The sequence below is a fragment of the Acipenser ruthenus genome, chromosome 33 (assembly GCF_902713425.1).
Source record: "Acipenser ruthenus chromosome 33, fAciRut3.2 maternal haplotype, whole genome shotgun sequence".
Lineage (NCBI taxonomy): Eukaryota > Metazoa > Chordata > Actinopteri > Acipenseriformes > Acipenseridae > Acipenser > Acipenser ruthenus.
The window spans coordinates 4851271-4868823 of NC_081221.1; the positions used below are offsets into that span (position 1 = coordinate 4851271).

At 40.9% G+C, this 17553-nt stretch overlaps 1 protein-coding gene across 3 annotated transcripts in view; it reads left to right on the plus strand.

Moving 5' to 3' along the window:
- The first annotated feature begins 15003 nt into the window (after positions 1–15003).
- Positions 15004–17553, plus strand: part of LOC117433389 (probable mitochondrial glutathione transporter SLC25A39) — a 31501-nt gene continuing 28951 nt past the window's right edge. Inside the window, exon 1 of one of the 3 annotated variants that reach the window (XM_059006534.1) lies at positions 15004–15271. In XM_059006534.1, the coding sequence (XP_058862517.1) occupies positions 15269–15271 (3 nt within the window). In that variant the 5' untranslated portion in view covers positions 15004–15268. The remainder of the gene's footprint in view (positions 15272–17553) is intronic. The other 2 variants (XM_034055588.3, XM_034055587.3) reach the window with 2 other exon arrangements.

Genomic DNA, 17553 nt, shown 5'->3' on the forward strand with positions numbered 1-17553 from the left:
CGGATTACAGTTTCCTTTGTGTGATTATTCCTGCATTGCGTCACCTCTGCACCTGTTTCTACTCAGCAGCCACTTTGCCACACACAGTCAGCTATAAGGTATTTAATATAGCATATATCATGTACCTTGTTAATACAATAAATATATTATATACATGGATCATGTTTGGCTACCTACAGTATACCAATTCCCAAATATGAAACAAATATATCAAGTATTTATCAATTATGTATTTAATTGTGTTTATATGTTTTAAAGTTATAGTTTTATTTATTTTTTGTTTTGTTTTTTATTATTTGGGGACTACATTGTAGAACACATCTAGGTCATCTGAAGTCCTTAGTTTCTTAAAATGAATGAAAGATTACCATCTTGCTTGAAAAATTGCAGGCATTAAATTCTCAAGTCTCCTAAATCTTGGTTGTATACAATTCAATTCTGACTGACTAATTCTCTACGCTGTATGTCATTTTTCATGCTCTGGCAAATAGGAATGTTTCTAATTGCTTTGTGAACAAGAACTCAGGCCGTGGTTTCTTAGCAACAGTGTTGTTCCTGTATAATAAAGTCACTAGAGCTACTAAAAATCTAAGTATGTAAAAGAATATGAAGACATAAGCCCGATGTCGTAACCAATACTGCCTCTCTGTATGATAGTGTCTTTTTGCTAACTGCACATGCGCAGAACTTTTAACACATGCGCAGAACAGAAGAGCATGGGAGGCAGTATATTGTGTGGTGTTTTTCGGAGTTATGACAGGCCCGGTTTTTGAGAAGGAACCTCATAACAGTCTCGCGTTTTGATTGGTCCATGTCTGTCACATGAATACGTCGTCACACGAGTGGAAAAGCGTGCAGGCATTTTTAACATTGTGATCAAAGAGAGAGAGTGATCTGCTTTCCACAACCTTACCATTAAAATATAATGTGGTATTACGCTGTACTGATATAGCAAACTATGGGTAATTACTTTATATGAATTATCATGTTATGCACGAATGTAAGAATTGGCTTTCTGTGGTAGTGTACTTTTTTCTTTCAAGTAGCATATATCTTTAATCGTTTTTGCGATATATTTTAATATAAAATGTATACACTATTGCAGTTTTGTTGGAGGATACATTAGTTTATCTCTAATGTAATCACAGTTTTACATATGGACTGCCCCTGTTTTCATTTACGTCGCAAATTCTGGGCCGCTTTGCTTTTCAGATAATGTCCCAAATTCTGGGCCGATTTGGTTTTTAGATCACGTCCCAAATTCTGGTCCGCTTTGGTTTTTAGATCACGTCCCAAATTCTGGGCCGCTTTGGTTTTTAGATAACGTCCCAAATTCTGGGTCGCTTTGCATTTTCAAATTCAGCCCAGTTTTGGGGACTCAGCTGACAGCCGAGTTTCTAAGTCATCCATGCACAGTTTACCATAAACTGGATCGTGAATTAATTTGAGAGTAACCCTTAGTACATGAATCAAAGTTAATGTATTTTTTACTCTCTCCAGAAATCTTTTTTTTTTTTTATGAAAAAAACAGAAATAAAATGAAGAAACTACATTGCACTGAAATATATACATGAAAATTAATTAAAGCAGTCGTTTTCCTTTATTCAAGGCAAATATTAAAACACATTTTTGGGAAGGAACATGGTATTCCGAAAAAAGGACATCTCATTTTCTTATGTAACGTCCATCAATATATTGCAGTGTTTCAGGTTCTTTTTGGACAGAAATGAGACTGCAACTGTGAGTAGATGAAGGCTGTTTATTTTAACAATAATTAAATAATCACAAAATAAAATTATAAAGTGAGGGAAAGGAGACTGGGAGTCGAAAGTGAAAATAAATGATTGTAGTAATTTTTCTTTTACCCTACCCTTCCCAGTCTTTTCCCCGCCCCTCTTTTGCACAAAACCTGCACTCCAATTCCCCACCACACATGTGTACCACCATGCAACCCCGGCACGCACACACCACCATGCAATCCCTGCACGCATACACCCACCATGCAACCCCTGCACGCACACACCACCATAAGACCACTGCACACACACACCACCATGCAACCCCTACATGTATACACCCATCATGTGACCCCTGCACGCACACACCACCATACAACCCCTGCACGCACACACCACCATGTAACCCCTATATGCACACACCACCATGCAACCCCTACATGCACACACCAATATACAACCCCTGCATGCACACCACCATGCAACCCCTGCATGCACACACCACCATGCAACCCCTACATGCACACACCACCATGCAATCCCTGCACGCAGACACCACCATGCAACCCCTGCACGCACACACCACCATGCAGCCCCTGCACGCATACACCCACCGTAGCAATTCTTTGCAAAATATATTTTCGGGTATTCAGCCCCATTCATGTCTATGGCAGTGTTAAAAAACACATTTTCAGTCATATCTCTAGAACCAGAGCACCTACAACCACCGTTCGAAGGGTTCTAGACCAGCCTGAATGTAACATGCCCAGTTTCGTAGCAATTCTTTGCAAAAAATATTTTCAGGGCGTTCAGGGTGTTCAGCCTCATTCATGTCTATGGCAGGGTTGGGAAACACATTTCAGGCATATCTCTCGAACCCGAGCACGTAGAACCACCATTCAAAGTGATATAGACTCAGGGGAGCACCCCAAACCACCCCCTAAAACGGTGTGGTGGTTCACCCAAAAACTCATGTCATGATGAAAAATTTCACTTTGCCAAGCCGTCCTGGCATCTGAACCATGAAAATGGTGACTCCCATGGGGCCCCGCCGCCAAAAAAAAAAATCAAGTTCCTAACCCCCACAGAACCCAAGATATGCCCTGTCAAAAATGTCCAAAAACTACCCTTTTCGGTGTCATATCTCCATGACCCCGGGGCCTAGAAACCGGGTTGAACTTCCTAGGGTCATGTCTGGGGGCCCTCTTTCACAGGGAGCCACCCGTTTTCAAATGCTACATTTTCATCAAATTTACACATTTTCAGCATGATGGCATGTCAAGGTTGCATTTCCAATAGCTTTTGAGCTCCAGGTTGGCAAAAAAGGTCTAAACTGGTGTCCTTTCTAGCTGGGGACACGTCGCTTGGAGGGATCGACAGGGGCCCCGGGGTGGACCCCCGTGCCGATTTTCAAGTCTCGGGGACCCCCGGAACCTGAGATATAGCACCCTGAGAAATGTCTATGGGAAATCCCATTATAAAACCCCTTTGGGGCAACTCCCACCATCTTGCGGTGGGGTGGTGTATGAACCCGTGGCCGATGTCTTTCTTTAGCTAAGACTCTTGTGCACGCAAAGAGTCCCTTCTGAGTTCGTTGGCCCAGGGGTCGTGGAGATACGGGTACGATAAGAGACCATCCCCTTCCCTATGGCAAATCCCATTATAAAAACACCATCGGGGTAAGGCTCGGCCAATGGCGGTCATGGGTCGTACGAACTCAAAGGAACCCATTTTCTTTAGCTAAGACTGTTGTGCATCTAAAGAGAGTACTAGCGAGTTTGTTGGCCCAAGATTTGTGGACTCATGGGGTACGACAGGAGGACCCCCCCCCCCCCCACCCCACCCCCCGACCACGATTTCCTATAGCAAAATACATACAAAAAATGTCCATTATATATAAGACCTGAAATGTGCACATTTTGTAGTGTATTTATGCAACATAAGCACCAATTTAAGTCCATTCCAAGTGTTTTGTGATCACAGTATCAGCTTGAGTGTATCGGAGCATAGTTTTGCACCAAAAGCGAGCAGAGGCGAAAAAAAGCACTATATACCCTATTCTTTAAAATATCACTTTGCAGTGCAAATATGAGGAACACAACCACTTAGCAACTTGCAAATTGGTACTGCAATTTAAAGGCCTGTAGTGTCAGACTGGTAGTCCCTAACTGATTTAAGTGTTTTTGGAATGATTCCTGCAAAGACTGATTGATAAGAAAAAAGAGAGATTGACAAACAACATTTTGCTTTATATGCAGAAACGGGCAACTACAAGAGGGTGTCAAACAAGCTGTGAATGTCCCAGGAGGCTACAGAGTACCTCTGGGTATGAATCCAGATGCTTGCAGTACCTGTTCTTAGATGTCCGAAACCACTGTATCGCTGTATAACTGTATACCCTATAAATATCACTTTTTATTGTGTATTTGAGGAACATAATCAATTACAAACTTCATTTGAGTTGCTGTTATTATTATTATTATTTATTTCTTAGCAGACGCCCTTATCCAGGGCGACTTACAATTGTTACAAGATATCACATTATTTTTACATACAATTACCCATTTTACAGTTGGGTTTTTACTGGAGCAATCTAGGTAAAGTACCTTGCTCAAGGGTACAGCAGCAGTGTCCCCACCGGGGATTGAACCCACAACCCTCCGGTCAAGAGTCCAGAGCCCTAACCACTACTCCACACTGCTGCCCATCAGAATATCAGTGTATAACTTTGCTGGGTATTGCAGTGTATGCTGGGTATCAAAAGGCCTTCACTTTTACAAAAGGCTGTCAAAATTTAAAAAAGGCCGTCAAAGTTACAAAAAAATAGGTGTGCTCCTAACCCAATACTTGTCTTTTTAATTCTGTGCATCCAAATACTTGTAGTTAAAAGTTTTAAGAATTAAGCCTACTGTTTGTTGTTCTGTCCTAAACCAGCAGTTTGTCACCCACATTTATTAAATAAACAAGGGGGGGGGGGGGGGTCATCAGATTATTCTCCATTTTATTGTAACTGAGGTACCGTTTGGTTGAGCGAAAATTGTAAAAGGGTACTCGAGCTGAAACCTCCTTTCAAAAAAAGGTTGAAAAACCCTGACCTACAGTATAAACTATCAGGAACAGATAAGGGAAATGTTGACTAATACAATACAATAGGATTTATTTGAAGTTGTTGAAGGGCACTGGTCTCTTAAACCCAGAAGTTCTGATAAACCTGTATGTCTCACTATATATTGATGGACATTACATAAGCAAATGAGATGCCCTTTTTTTTTGGTATACCATGTTCCTAAATGTTTTCTGGGGAGAGTAAAAAATACATTAACTTTGATTCATGTACTAAGGGTTACTCTTAAATGAATTAACGGTCCAGTTTATGGTAAACTGTGCATGCATGACTTAGAAACTAGCAGAATATCTCAAAAACTGTCCTGAATTCGAAAATGCAGAATTTGGGACTGTAACAGGGCGAGCAGCCCTGTACAGGGTTTGTTTATTTTAGAAAGGGGTCTCCCCCTCTGCCCCTGTGTTATTTTGTATTGTTTATTTGTTTTATTGTATTTAAATGTATGACGGCGAAGCGCCGCATATTTTGTTTTGTTAGTGACGGCATAGCCAAATATTTTTGTTTAGTAGCGTGAATGGGAAGCCCCATTTAAAAATTCGTGCAGAAGGTGGCCGTCTCCAGAATTAATTAGGTGATTTAATTTGTTGCTAATCGGGAGATGGTCACCTGTTATAAAAGCCTGCAGCTCTCGGCACTCGTGGTGGGTGTTAGAGAGGAGAGAGCAACCGGAGTGACAGAAGTAACAGAAGTAACAGAAAACAAAACTAAAATTAAACATAGGAACAGTGAAGGCAATCTGCCCAGCCTGACCTGTGTTTTATATATTTTGTGTTTGTGATTATTTTTGTTTACTGATTTATTTTTGCTCTGTGAGCACAGTTTCTTTTTGTTTAAACTTTTTATTTATTTTTGTTATTTAAAAATAAAGAGACGCACCGCGTCATTTACTTTAACTGCAGTACTTGCCTGGTGTGTGTTTACCTTCCTGCTTCTGCCTGATGTCACCGCCCAGTCACCCTATCACACGTGGTGTCCAGCGTGGGATCACCAGAGCCTCCTAGACTCAGGCAGAAGAGGGGTACTGCAGTTTTTTCATTTTTTTTTTTTTTATTATTGTGTGTGGAGAAAGGAGAGTGAGGAGGAAGAAGGATGGGAGGAAAATGGAGGATAGGAAGAAGGTGGAGCTGCAGACAGCAGCAGCTGCAGGAACAGCAGACACAGGAGGAGATCAGCTGGGAAGCCCTCCTCCACAACATAAGCCAGACCTACTGTTGCTGCATCTGTCGGGAGCGGGGGCATTTCCCAGTTAATTGCCCCCTCCCCGCGGAATGGAATTACACCTATAGGAGAGGAGACAAGAGGGAGGAGACTGAGCGTCCACAGCCCAAGAGGGAGGAGTCGGTGCGTCCACAGCCCAAAAGGGAGGAGGCCGAGTGTCCACAGCCCAAGAGGGAGGAGCCGGTGCATCCACAGCCCAAGAGGGGGGAGGCCGAACATCCACAGCCCAAGAGGGAGGAGCCGGTGCGTCCACAGCCCAAAAGGGGGGAGGCCGAACGTCTACAGCTCACGTCTCCACCAACAGAGGGAGAGTTCCTACTGGTTCCGCCACCACCTCCGTGGGAGGACGACTTGCCGCTCCCACCTCCTCCAGCAGAGGAAGAGTACATGCTGGTTCCACCTCCATCGCCGTGGGAGGATTGCGGGTCGCTCCCACCACCAACAGCAGAGGGAGCATGCCTGCTGGTTCCGCCTCCATCGCCGTCACCAGCAAAGGGAGCGTTCCTGCTGGTTTTCCCGCTGTGGCCAGAAGGGGAGGAGCCCCTGCCGCCTTTGCAGCCAGAAGGGGAGGAGCCCCTGCCGCCTTCGCAGCCAGAAGGGGAGGAGCCCCTGCCGCCTCGCCAGGAGCAGAGCAGCAGGAGCTGCCTCCACAATCACCACCTGAGGGAGAGGAGCAGGAGCTGCCTCTGCCTCCACCACCACCACCCGAGGGAGAGGAGCAGGAGCTGCCTCTCCCTTCAAGACAGGATGGACCAGAACAGGAGGCTGGCGGATCGCAGCCACCCTTGCATAGGCTGTTGAGCAGAGCAAGGGTCACAGTGGCTGAGAAGAGGGCCAACCCTAGCACCGCCGCTGGTCCTGGCTCCCCTCCTGCAGTCGCCTCCCGAGCAGTGGTGTAGTGGTAAAAAAAAAAGTACCGGAGTGGTCCCAATGAGAATCAATTGAATAGTTAACAAGGTATTAACAGTTACGCCCACTTTCCATTTAACGCGATTTAATCTGGTTTTTTTAAAAAATAATTTATATAACATATATTTTACTTAACAAATTTCTGTAAAATCTCCCCTCTAGAAAATTAAAATTTGCACTTACCAATCACAGGTTGTTTTTAGTCAACTATAGGAACTGCCACAGAGCGTCAGGGGAGTCGCTGGAAATTGGAGCTGCCACCCGTGTACGGCTGTCATCTGCGGATCGATGATTGTGTCGCAACCAAGTGGTCACATAAGGGCTTGGATTCCACTGTCTCAAAGGGGGTCCATGAAGCTTGATAAACATTAAGGCTGAAGCATGTTTGATTAAAATTTTGGAACGCTGATCAGTTATAATTAAGTTCATTTGGCTGAATCCCCTTTCACATTCAGCAGTACTGCACAGGATCACACGTGTGCAGTTAATAAGTGGAGCTAAATCATCTGGAATTCTTCCGTTGTTCTCCTTAAAATCTCGAAATGGATCCAGGACCAAGAGCTCAGAAAGAAGACTTTCATATTTTTGGCAATTCACCTCGGAAGAAGCCTGAAAGAATAAGCTATTTGAAATTAATGGTAGCATTTCTAAAATGTATTTTCGAAACCTTAACTGTATATATATATATACAGTGCCTTGCGAAAGTATTCGGCACCCTTGAACTTTGCGACCTTTTGCCACATTTCTGGCTTCAAACATAAAGATATGAAACTGTAATTTTTTGTGAAGAATCAACAACAAGTGGGACACAATCATGAAGTGGAACGAAATTTATTGGATATTTCAAACTTTTTTAACAAATAAAAAACTGAAAAATTGGGCGTGCAAAATTATTCAGCCCCCTTAAGTTAATACTTTGTAGCGCCACCTTTTGCTGCGATTACAGCTGTAAGTCGCTTGGGGTATGTCTCTATCAGTTTTGCACATCGAGAGACTGAAATTTTTGCCCATTCCTCCTTGCAAAACAGCTCGAGCTCAGTGAGGTTGGATGGAGAGCATTTGTGAACAGCAGTTTTCAGTTCTTTCCACAGATTCTCGATTGGATTCAGGTCTGGACTTTGACTTGGCCATTCTAACACCTGGATATGTTTATTTGTGAACCATTCCATTGTAGATTTTGCTTTATGTTTTGGATCATTGTCTTGTTGGAAGACAAATCTCCGTCCCAGTCTCAGGTCTTTTGCAGACTCCATCAGGTTTTCTTCCAGAATGGTCCTGTATTTGGCTCCATCCATCTTCCCATCAATTTTAACCATCTTCCCTGTCCCTGCTGAAGAAAAGCAGGCCCAAACCATGATGCTGCCACCACCATGTTTGACAGTGGGGATGGTGTGTTCAGGGTGATGAGCTGTGTTGCTTTTACGCCAAACATAACGTTTTGCATTGTTGCCAAAAAGTTCGATTTTGGTTTCATCTGACCAGAGCACCTTCTTCCACATGTTTGGTGTGTCTCCCAGGTGGCTTGTGGCAAACTGTAAACGACACTTTTTATGGATATCTTTAAGAAATGGCTTTCTTCTTGCCACTCTTCCATAAAGGCCAGATTTGTGCAGTATACGACTGATTGTTGTCCTATGGACAGAGTCTCCCACCTCAGCTGTAGATCTCTGCAGTTCATCCAGAGTGATCATGGGCCTCTTGGCTGCATCTCTGATCAGTCTTCTCCTTGTATGAGCTGAAAGTTTAGAGGGATGGCCAGGTCTTGGTAGATTTGCAGTGGTCTGATACTCCTTCCATTTCAATATTATCGCTTGCACAGTGCTCCTTGTGATGTTTAAAGCTTGGGAAATCTTTTTGTATCCAAATCCGGCTTTAAACTTCTCCACAACAGTATCTCGGACCTGCCTGGTGTGTTCCTTGTTCTTCATGATGCTCTCTGCGCTTTAAACGGACCTCTGAGACTATCACAGTGCAGGTGCATTTATACAGAGACTTGATTACACACAGGTGGATTCTATTTATCATCATTAGTCATTTAGGTCAACATTGGATCATTCAGAGATCCTCACTGAACTTCTGGAGAGAGTTTGCTGCACTGAAAGTAAAGGGGCTGAATAATTTTGCACGCCCAATTTTTCAGTTTTTTATTTGTTAAAAAAGTTTGAAATATCCAATAAATTTTGTTCCACTTCATGATTGTGTCCCACTTGTTGTTGATTCTTCACAAAAAATTACAGTTTCATATCTTTATGTTTGAAGCCTGAAATGTGGCAAAAGGTCGCAAAGTTCAAGGGGGCCGAATACTTTCGCAAGGCACTGTATATATATATATATATATATATATATATATATATATATATATACGCGTTTTGTAGTTTTGAGTAGGATTAAATAAAGTAAATAATAAAAGTGAGATTTTGCAGAATACATATACTGTGCGGGAGTGTTTTTCTATTCTTATATTTACATTAGCCTATGCACCTGCGATGAGACTGACAGGAGTGCAGATGTTTATAATTTATTTGTATATACATCTGAGTTGCAGTTTTATACTACACATGAAACTGAAATTAACGCCCCCCTCTGCTCGTTAATTGCAAACAATTAGGCTAGCTATTAAAATTAAAAAATCTGTAGGTTTATGAACATACCTTCTTTATTTCATACCTTCTCATTTGATGCAGTGGTTGTAAAAAGTCGTTCTTTCATATGATTGGCGAGTTTGGTAAGGAATTGTTTATGATTTATTTTTACATGTTTGGGATTCGACGTCAGCACTATAGATTTAAATGTTCCTTCCTTCCATGGCAGCTATCTGCGCTTCAAGAGTCTTTGTACCTACATTCTCATTCATGGATTCAAAAATCCTTACTGTTCTACGTGCCACTTTATCTGCAATGTAGTAGTCCGTTTCTGGAGAATCTCTGACAGCAGTGAAAGTTCATATAAGGCATTGTACATAACTCCGAGGTCAATGAGAAATTCTGGCGAGCACAGCCTTTTCAGTAGACCGCTGTATGTCGCTCTTTCAGCAGAAGTCCGCTTAGAGCTTACTGCAGCTTTAAAATGAGTCGACAGAACTTCAAAACTTTCCCACACAGTGGAGACAGTCCTGAACGAACTGGAAACCCATCTCACATCCATTACACGACCAATTTTCCTCAAGACAGCATCCAGTTCCTTTGCACAATTTCGGAGTTCTTGCTGATTTAGTGCTGATCTACTGTAGACTGAGTATAGCTTGTCCACGAAAGAATGAAAATGGTTCATGCCAGTAGTCTCAGAAACACTATCGGCAACTGCAAGTTCGAGTCTGTGATTTAGACAGTGCCAGACAACGATGTTGGGGTACATGTCTGAAATTCATTTTGCCACACCAGATTTTTTCCCAAGCATTACACTTGCACCGTCACTTGCAAATGCAACAAGATTCTTCTGTAAGTATGCATGGTCAAACCCATGTTTCTGAAGACACTTAGTAAGCGCTAACACTATGGACTCAGCTGACTGATCAAAAAGTTTAACTAACTCCAAAAACATGAAGTGAGGGTCACGTGTCTTGTCTGTCTCGCATTTGAGATGCACAATAAGTGCTGGGGAACCATTCAGAGCTGTTGATTCATCAATTAACACAGCAATTTTTCCATCGATGTGTATTATTCTCTCACAGGCTTTTTTGACCATTTCATCAGAAACGTGGTTGATAATTTGAGTGGCGCTGTATCTGGAATGAAGACCAGTTCCCACATTAACACCATTTATTTCTTGCAGTTCCAGTAAGGCCTGATGATCAGAATAGGGTCGATTTTGTTTTGCAAGGTAGTAAGCAGTAGAAAATATTTTACAGGTAGTTTCGTGATCTCGCCTTTTTGCACTGTCAACACATTTCCCAATAATGTCCTCTGTGTTCTGCTGTAACAATGCAGTGGCCTTGTTATGAGAGCTGGATTTCTTGTGTTCAGCTATCTTTTTTCGCAAAAATCGTAGCTGTTGCTCTCGAGTTTTTCCATTGTACCCAACACTGTAATTTTTCCACTCAGAAGACAGAGAAACACCCTGACTTTTCAAAACTGACAGCGCAGAAACACGTCTACAAACACGACAGCCCAGATTACCATCCGCACAGTCAAGGAAAGTGTAAAATTGTTTCTTTTCTTCCCATACCTCAGAACTCCAGATGTTTGGCCATGGCTGTTTCTCCATGTTTTTTTCTTCAACTGCTGTAGGTTCTGGTTCCACTGTAGGTTCTGCTTCTGCCATACAACAAACGATCTTCTGTTTTTTACTACTATTGCCAAAATATTGGATCAAAGTCTCTTGACGAGTTTGTTTACTACCTCCGAGACCAGACATTTTTGATTTGCAAGTTGTTTTTTATTATTATTAATACCGTTACTAATATCATCACCTCAGTTACGGCCAGTTCTCTGATTGGTTGTCAGCAACATCACTTTCAAAAGTGATTTGCTAAAAAAAAAACTGGAATGACAGCATATTTTAATGGCAAAATAATGGACCAATCGAAAGCAGCAACTGTGCTGCTTATTGTGGTGACATCGTTTTTCAGATTACTTGATGTTTTAGCCGACAGCTTGTCTTTATTAAACGTATAGCTAGCTGTCTGTCTGTCGCAAATTTGCACAGCTGGCACAGAGCCGCAGGCGATGCTTACTACAAGTGTTTAGACAAAATTCGAACACGAAAATATTTTAAATATATGTATTTATAATTGTGAATATTTGCAATTGAAAAACATGGATTGAAAAAGTGCCGGAGCGCCGCTCTGCCCCGCTCCGCCCCGCTCCGCCCCGCTCCGGCTCCACTACACCCCTGCTCCCGAGGGTCCGCTGTCGCCGTCGCTTCCTGAGGGACCGCTGCCGCCCTGTCGTGCATCGCCCGGGGATGCCAGTTCGCCATCGCCCGGGGATGCCAGCCTCGCACCGCCCAGGGATGCCACGCCTGGATCACCTGGGGCTGCCTGTTGCTCCGCATCGCCTGGGGCTGCCTGTTGCTCCGCATCGCCTGGGGCTGCCTTTTGCTCCGCACAGGGTACAGGGTACGAGGGAGAAGTGGAGCTCCTGCTGCCGCCTCCATGGCCAGGGGCTCCCCTCCCGAGTTCGCCTCCTGAGGGTCCGCTGCTGCTGCCGTCGCCTCCCGAGGGTCCGCTGCTGCTGCCGTCGCCTCCCGAGGGTCCGCTGCTGCTGCCGTCGCCTCCCGAGGGTCCGCTGCTGCTGCCGTCGCCTCCCGAGGGTCCGCTGCTGCTGCCGTCGCCTCCCGAGGGTCCGCTGCTGCTGCCGTCGCCTCCTGAGGGTCCGCTGCTGCTGCCGTCGCCTGGGGTCGTCGAGGATCCTGCTTCGCCTGGGGTCGCTGGGGATCCTGCTTCGCCTGGGGTCGCTACACTGTGGCCGGAGCCCCATGAAGGGGAGCTGCCGGCCATGAAGAAAGGGGGGGAGGTCAGGAGACCAGCTCCCCCAGCCGCACTTTCGTGGCAGGAAACACTGTGGCCAGAGCCCCATGGAGGGGAGCTGCCGGCCACGACGAAGGGGGGGGGGGGGGGGGGGAGGTTAGCAGAACCAGAGGGGTGTAAGTGACATTTTTCTCAAAATGGCATATTATATTTCAAATTAATGCTCTTGATGAGATCTATCTAGTGCTAAAAGGACCTAACTGAAATCATAAACTGCATTGAATAAAGTGAACAAAGACACAACTGCAAAATCTAGGGAAACTTAGTGCCAGGAGGTCATAACTAGCACACTTACACCCTCGTGGCACTGAGTGTTGCATTGTGGGATGGCTGAGTGACAGCAGATGAGTCAAAATGGCTGAAAAAAGCTGTAAAACAAAGCTTTGTGTAAAACAATATCTAACTTTTGTGGATATTCTACTCAGTTAAATTGAGGATTCAAGCAATGAATTCACTACAGAATAAGAACCAGACCATGTCGACTGTAGAAAATCTTCTAAATTATATTTTACACTAGTATTTTTTAAGTATAATTTATGAACAATGACTGTATATGTGAACATTTAGATTTTAAAGATACATATTGATTTATCAGTTGTTATTAAATTGAAGAAAAACAAGTCTGGAATAGAACTAGTGAAGAAATCACACTTCTCTGCAATGGGTATTCAGGTCAGTGTGTTATTATGGGAAATCTAACTTTTAAGCAAAATTTCTGGTGCTATTCTTACTTTTTGAAGTTTCAAATTAAAAAATATTTTAAACCATTTATTTTCTTCAAAATTATATTGATACTGTGCCTGTACTCATAAATGGCAATTGAACACAAACAATCAAAATCTTTATTTTTGCTCTCCTGTAAATTTATTAAAATGTCAGTTACGCCTCTCTGGTCCTAAGCCCTCGATATGCAATAACAAGACAATAAATAAATTGTAAGATTAATTTGATGTATACAAAGAGTTTAAATGATTACAAAAATATTTATTTCAGAACGTTTCGGGCAAAAGCCCTATTTCAGTTGTGTAGAAAGAAAAATAAACAAAACTTTTCAAAACGTCCTGAAATATATATATATATATATATATATATATATATATATATATATATATATATATATATATATATATATATTATATATATATATATGTATATATATATATATATATATATATATATATATATATATTAATTATTTAAACTTATATATAACTGCATACAATAACTGTATGAAACAATTAATTTGGTGATTAATTAAATAATTAACTTTCTAGTAATATTATACTAGTAATATTTTTTTACATTATTACATTAATAAGTTAATTTATAATAATTATATTTAATACTATTAATAATGAATTCATGTTTTCTGCTATACTTTATTAGCTATGGATGTTCATCATGCGGCCGAAATCAGCAATAACCAACCACTACCACAAGGCAGCTTTCCCTGAGAATGCTGGAAAAAAACTCAAAGGAACAAGCAATCTATAATTATTTTCTTATTTAAGAAAATAAAATAATAAAATGATGTGGCCATTTTGTGTCCTTTATTTTAGTTTGTTATGGTTTTTGGCAACTCGCATCTGAGGAGTATATATATCAGGCCTTGGTACTTTCCCGCCTAGACTACTGCAACTCCCTCCTGGCTGGCCTCCCAACCAGAAATATGCTTACAATGTAAATAGTTAAGTCAAAATGTTAGTTATTTCCTTTAAAGGAGCTGTTATTGCATTTTTTATTCAATTTCTTGACCATTAACTCTTTCAGAAATCTAACACAATTTTTTTTTTGTAGTTAGTAGCTGTGAAGTCCTGGAAGTTTTCTTCAATTAAATGTGTGGTTTTTTTTTTAGAAGAAAAAATCAAACCTCTTACATAACACATTATTATTAAAGAATAAGCAACTAAACAGTATGATAAGGCAATTTCAGTTGACTGCCTGGAGGTGGAGCTTAACTATATAATGATGAAATACCCAACCACCACTGTTTTCCCTAGTAACAAGGCCCAGGGCTTATGCAGTGATTTGAAAATGCTGGCTTGCTAACAGACAACTAATTAAACTTAAAGAGAATGTCGAGCTTTTCAACTGTATGGAAAACATTATTCATTGCATATAAATATATACGTTTTGGATAAAAAAAAATGCCATTGACAGAGTTCATCATGTCCCCTAAAGCTAACTGTACGTTTTAACGTGCATCATAGTACTAGACTACTACTTTATACTACTACAGTACAACGGAGAGATAATGCATTTAAAATGTAGCGATATTACTAGCACTGCACAGTACTGTTCTGTACATGCTGTATGATTGCCAAACACGCTGCCACTACCATTTTTTGTCAGTATTGTTTCAGACCTCAATCCAAATTTAGGACAAAATAAACCATCCCTGGGTTTGTGTGAACAGCGTGCGATTCATTACCCTCACCACGAGGCTGCTGAATATAATTTAAAAAAAAAAAACCCAGACAAGAGGATCTCAGCCATTGCCTTGGGTGCGTTCAAGGAGATCATTCTGTGCAGATTGTGTGCATAATTTGATCAATTTAGCCAATGGGTGCATACACGGAGATCATTCTTAGAATTATGTAAAACTCCGGGTAAGGTTTTGCTCGTACGTCATGTTTTATAATTGACATGTTTTTGTTCTTTTGTAACTTAACAGTCAGTATTGGAAAGACTGGCTGTAGAGCGGAATGGGGACTCGGCATTGGGATCCAGGAGCATGAACAGACATTACGTTTTTATACTATGAAGGGCGAGAATTACAAAATAGGAACAATCTCTGCTTAGACTGATCAAATAATGGTAAGGAGCTAAATCGTATATTAAAATAATTACCAGGTTGACTTTTGTTCGTGTGGCCTGTGATACCGATGGGATAGAAAATCGAGTTTTTTTTGCACAAAGGGGTTTTAACAGTCAAACCATAATCTCTTTGGAAGTGGAAAATGTCTGTGTGTGTGTGTGTGTGTGTGTGTGTGTGTGTATATATATATATATATATATATATATGGAAACATAATTAATTACGTTTTTTTTTTCTAAAAGTTTGCCATGTGTTATTCTTATGTAACGTAAAAACAGTCAATATGTTGGCCGGCGGAATGTTTGGTTTCTGGACAAAAAATGCTAACTGCAATTTCTGTAACGCAACATCTCAATATTCGAGTTGTATGTGGGAATTATGCCATTAAATCGATTTTTTAAACTGCCAAACAATGTGTCTTTTAGTAAGTTAGTATGTATGGTCCTGACACATGACGTGATACATGTGCCCAATGTGGTATTTATTTCGTTAAAATTTAAATGCTGTTTTAAATTTCAGTAACCGAGAAACCGCCGTTTTATAAAATGCGACACTCTTGCACATACGGGATATGTGTCTCCTAGAATGGAAAGGCTTTGTGTAGAATATAGTCTATCAGCACTGGTTTGCCGAACAAATAGGCTTAAAATGTGTGTGTATATGTGTGTAATATATATATATATATATATATATATATAATATATATATATATATATAATGGAAAAGGTTCACGCAAAGTTTGACCTAAAGAGCCAACTTTCCAACATTTGTCAAGAGAAAGTATATAAAGTGTGTGTGTGTGTAATATATATATATATATAGTCTATCTATCTATCTATCTATCTATCTATCTAATGTGTGTGTGTTTTATCCAAATAATGTTTAACATGCGTTTATTCGTTTAACATTATTATAATACAATGATATTAGACCTGTGATATTTCTTTGCAAAGGGTTTTGGAAGAATGTGGTTAATTTTTAAGGAAAACGAATATTGAGATGGAAAAATTCAAAATAACTTAACCAGTCTAATTGTTCCGCTTTATCATACATGAAAAACGTGGTTCATGTTGTGCAGTTGATTTTGAGCACAGTAAAGTTGTTTTGGTAACTGCTTGGATAGGACTTTAGTGTACACTGCCACTTTAAGCTGTGTTGTTTATGTTGAACCTAAGCAAGGAGGACCTGATCTGCAGACAAAGGCTCTACATTACAGATGGGTGTTGGTTTGTATAGAAACATGGCTTGCAGCATATCCTGGATCACCAGCTGCAGTTTCTTCATATATCTGAGTAGTCACATTTTGGTTAAAAACACACAACAGCTTAGCAGTTACTGTACAGTGATTGTTTGCAAAAAGTGATCTCGGACACCATATTTAATTGTCATTAATATAAATAAATAAATAAATAAATAGTAAATATCCCCTGTGCACTATAAATTAACGGATTGCAGGTTATATTAGACGATAGAAAATGAAATGCTGGACAGTGATTTTTTCATTAAAAACAAACTAGCATGTGGATTTAGCATCTCTCATTTCAGTCTGCTGTCTACATTGATATGGTCATGACCTACTTCAGTCTGTTTTTCTGGAGAGGAGGAAGTACAGTTACTATCCTTCCTCCTGTAAATGAGAAATAATTTAACAAAAAAATAAAATGTTTTTGTGACTGATCTTGGAAGGCACCGGTCTAGGTGTTCCTTTTTGGAGATTGTAGACCTCTTCTGGGTAAATGCCACAAACACACAGTAAACATGTTTTTCAGTGCCGAGCATAAGAGCCACAGGAGACCTTTATGGATGGAAAACAGATTGTGTTTGGGGATAATACACAGATAACTGTGTGCAAGGAGATGTGGAGAATATCCCAAGTGAATTAAGGAAAGAAAAAAAAAAATCAACCCCACTGCCCAAAGGAGAAAAAAAAAAAAAAGGTTTGAAAACTACATTAACATTATGGCCTGTTCACGTGGAAATAATTCGATCTTCATTTGTTTTTAATTTGCTGTTGGTTACAATTTATGAATTACGTGACCCAGCTTCTGCTAGTGAAAGCAGCAGTCCCTTCCAGTGTGCCACGGCTACAGGGATGATGTTCCCTTTTTTGTCATTTTAATCGAAGCTTTACATGACTTGACACCGTCGCTTAGATTTGCATTATCTTCAGTGAATATAACTATATTGTCATTTTTTTCAAACAGTACATTAGAGGTGGCCTACCTTTTCCTGCAGCAGAACTTTTGACAGCGACAGCTCCGGTTGATAATTTTATTTTGCG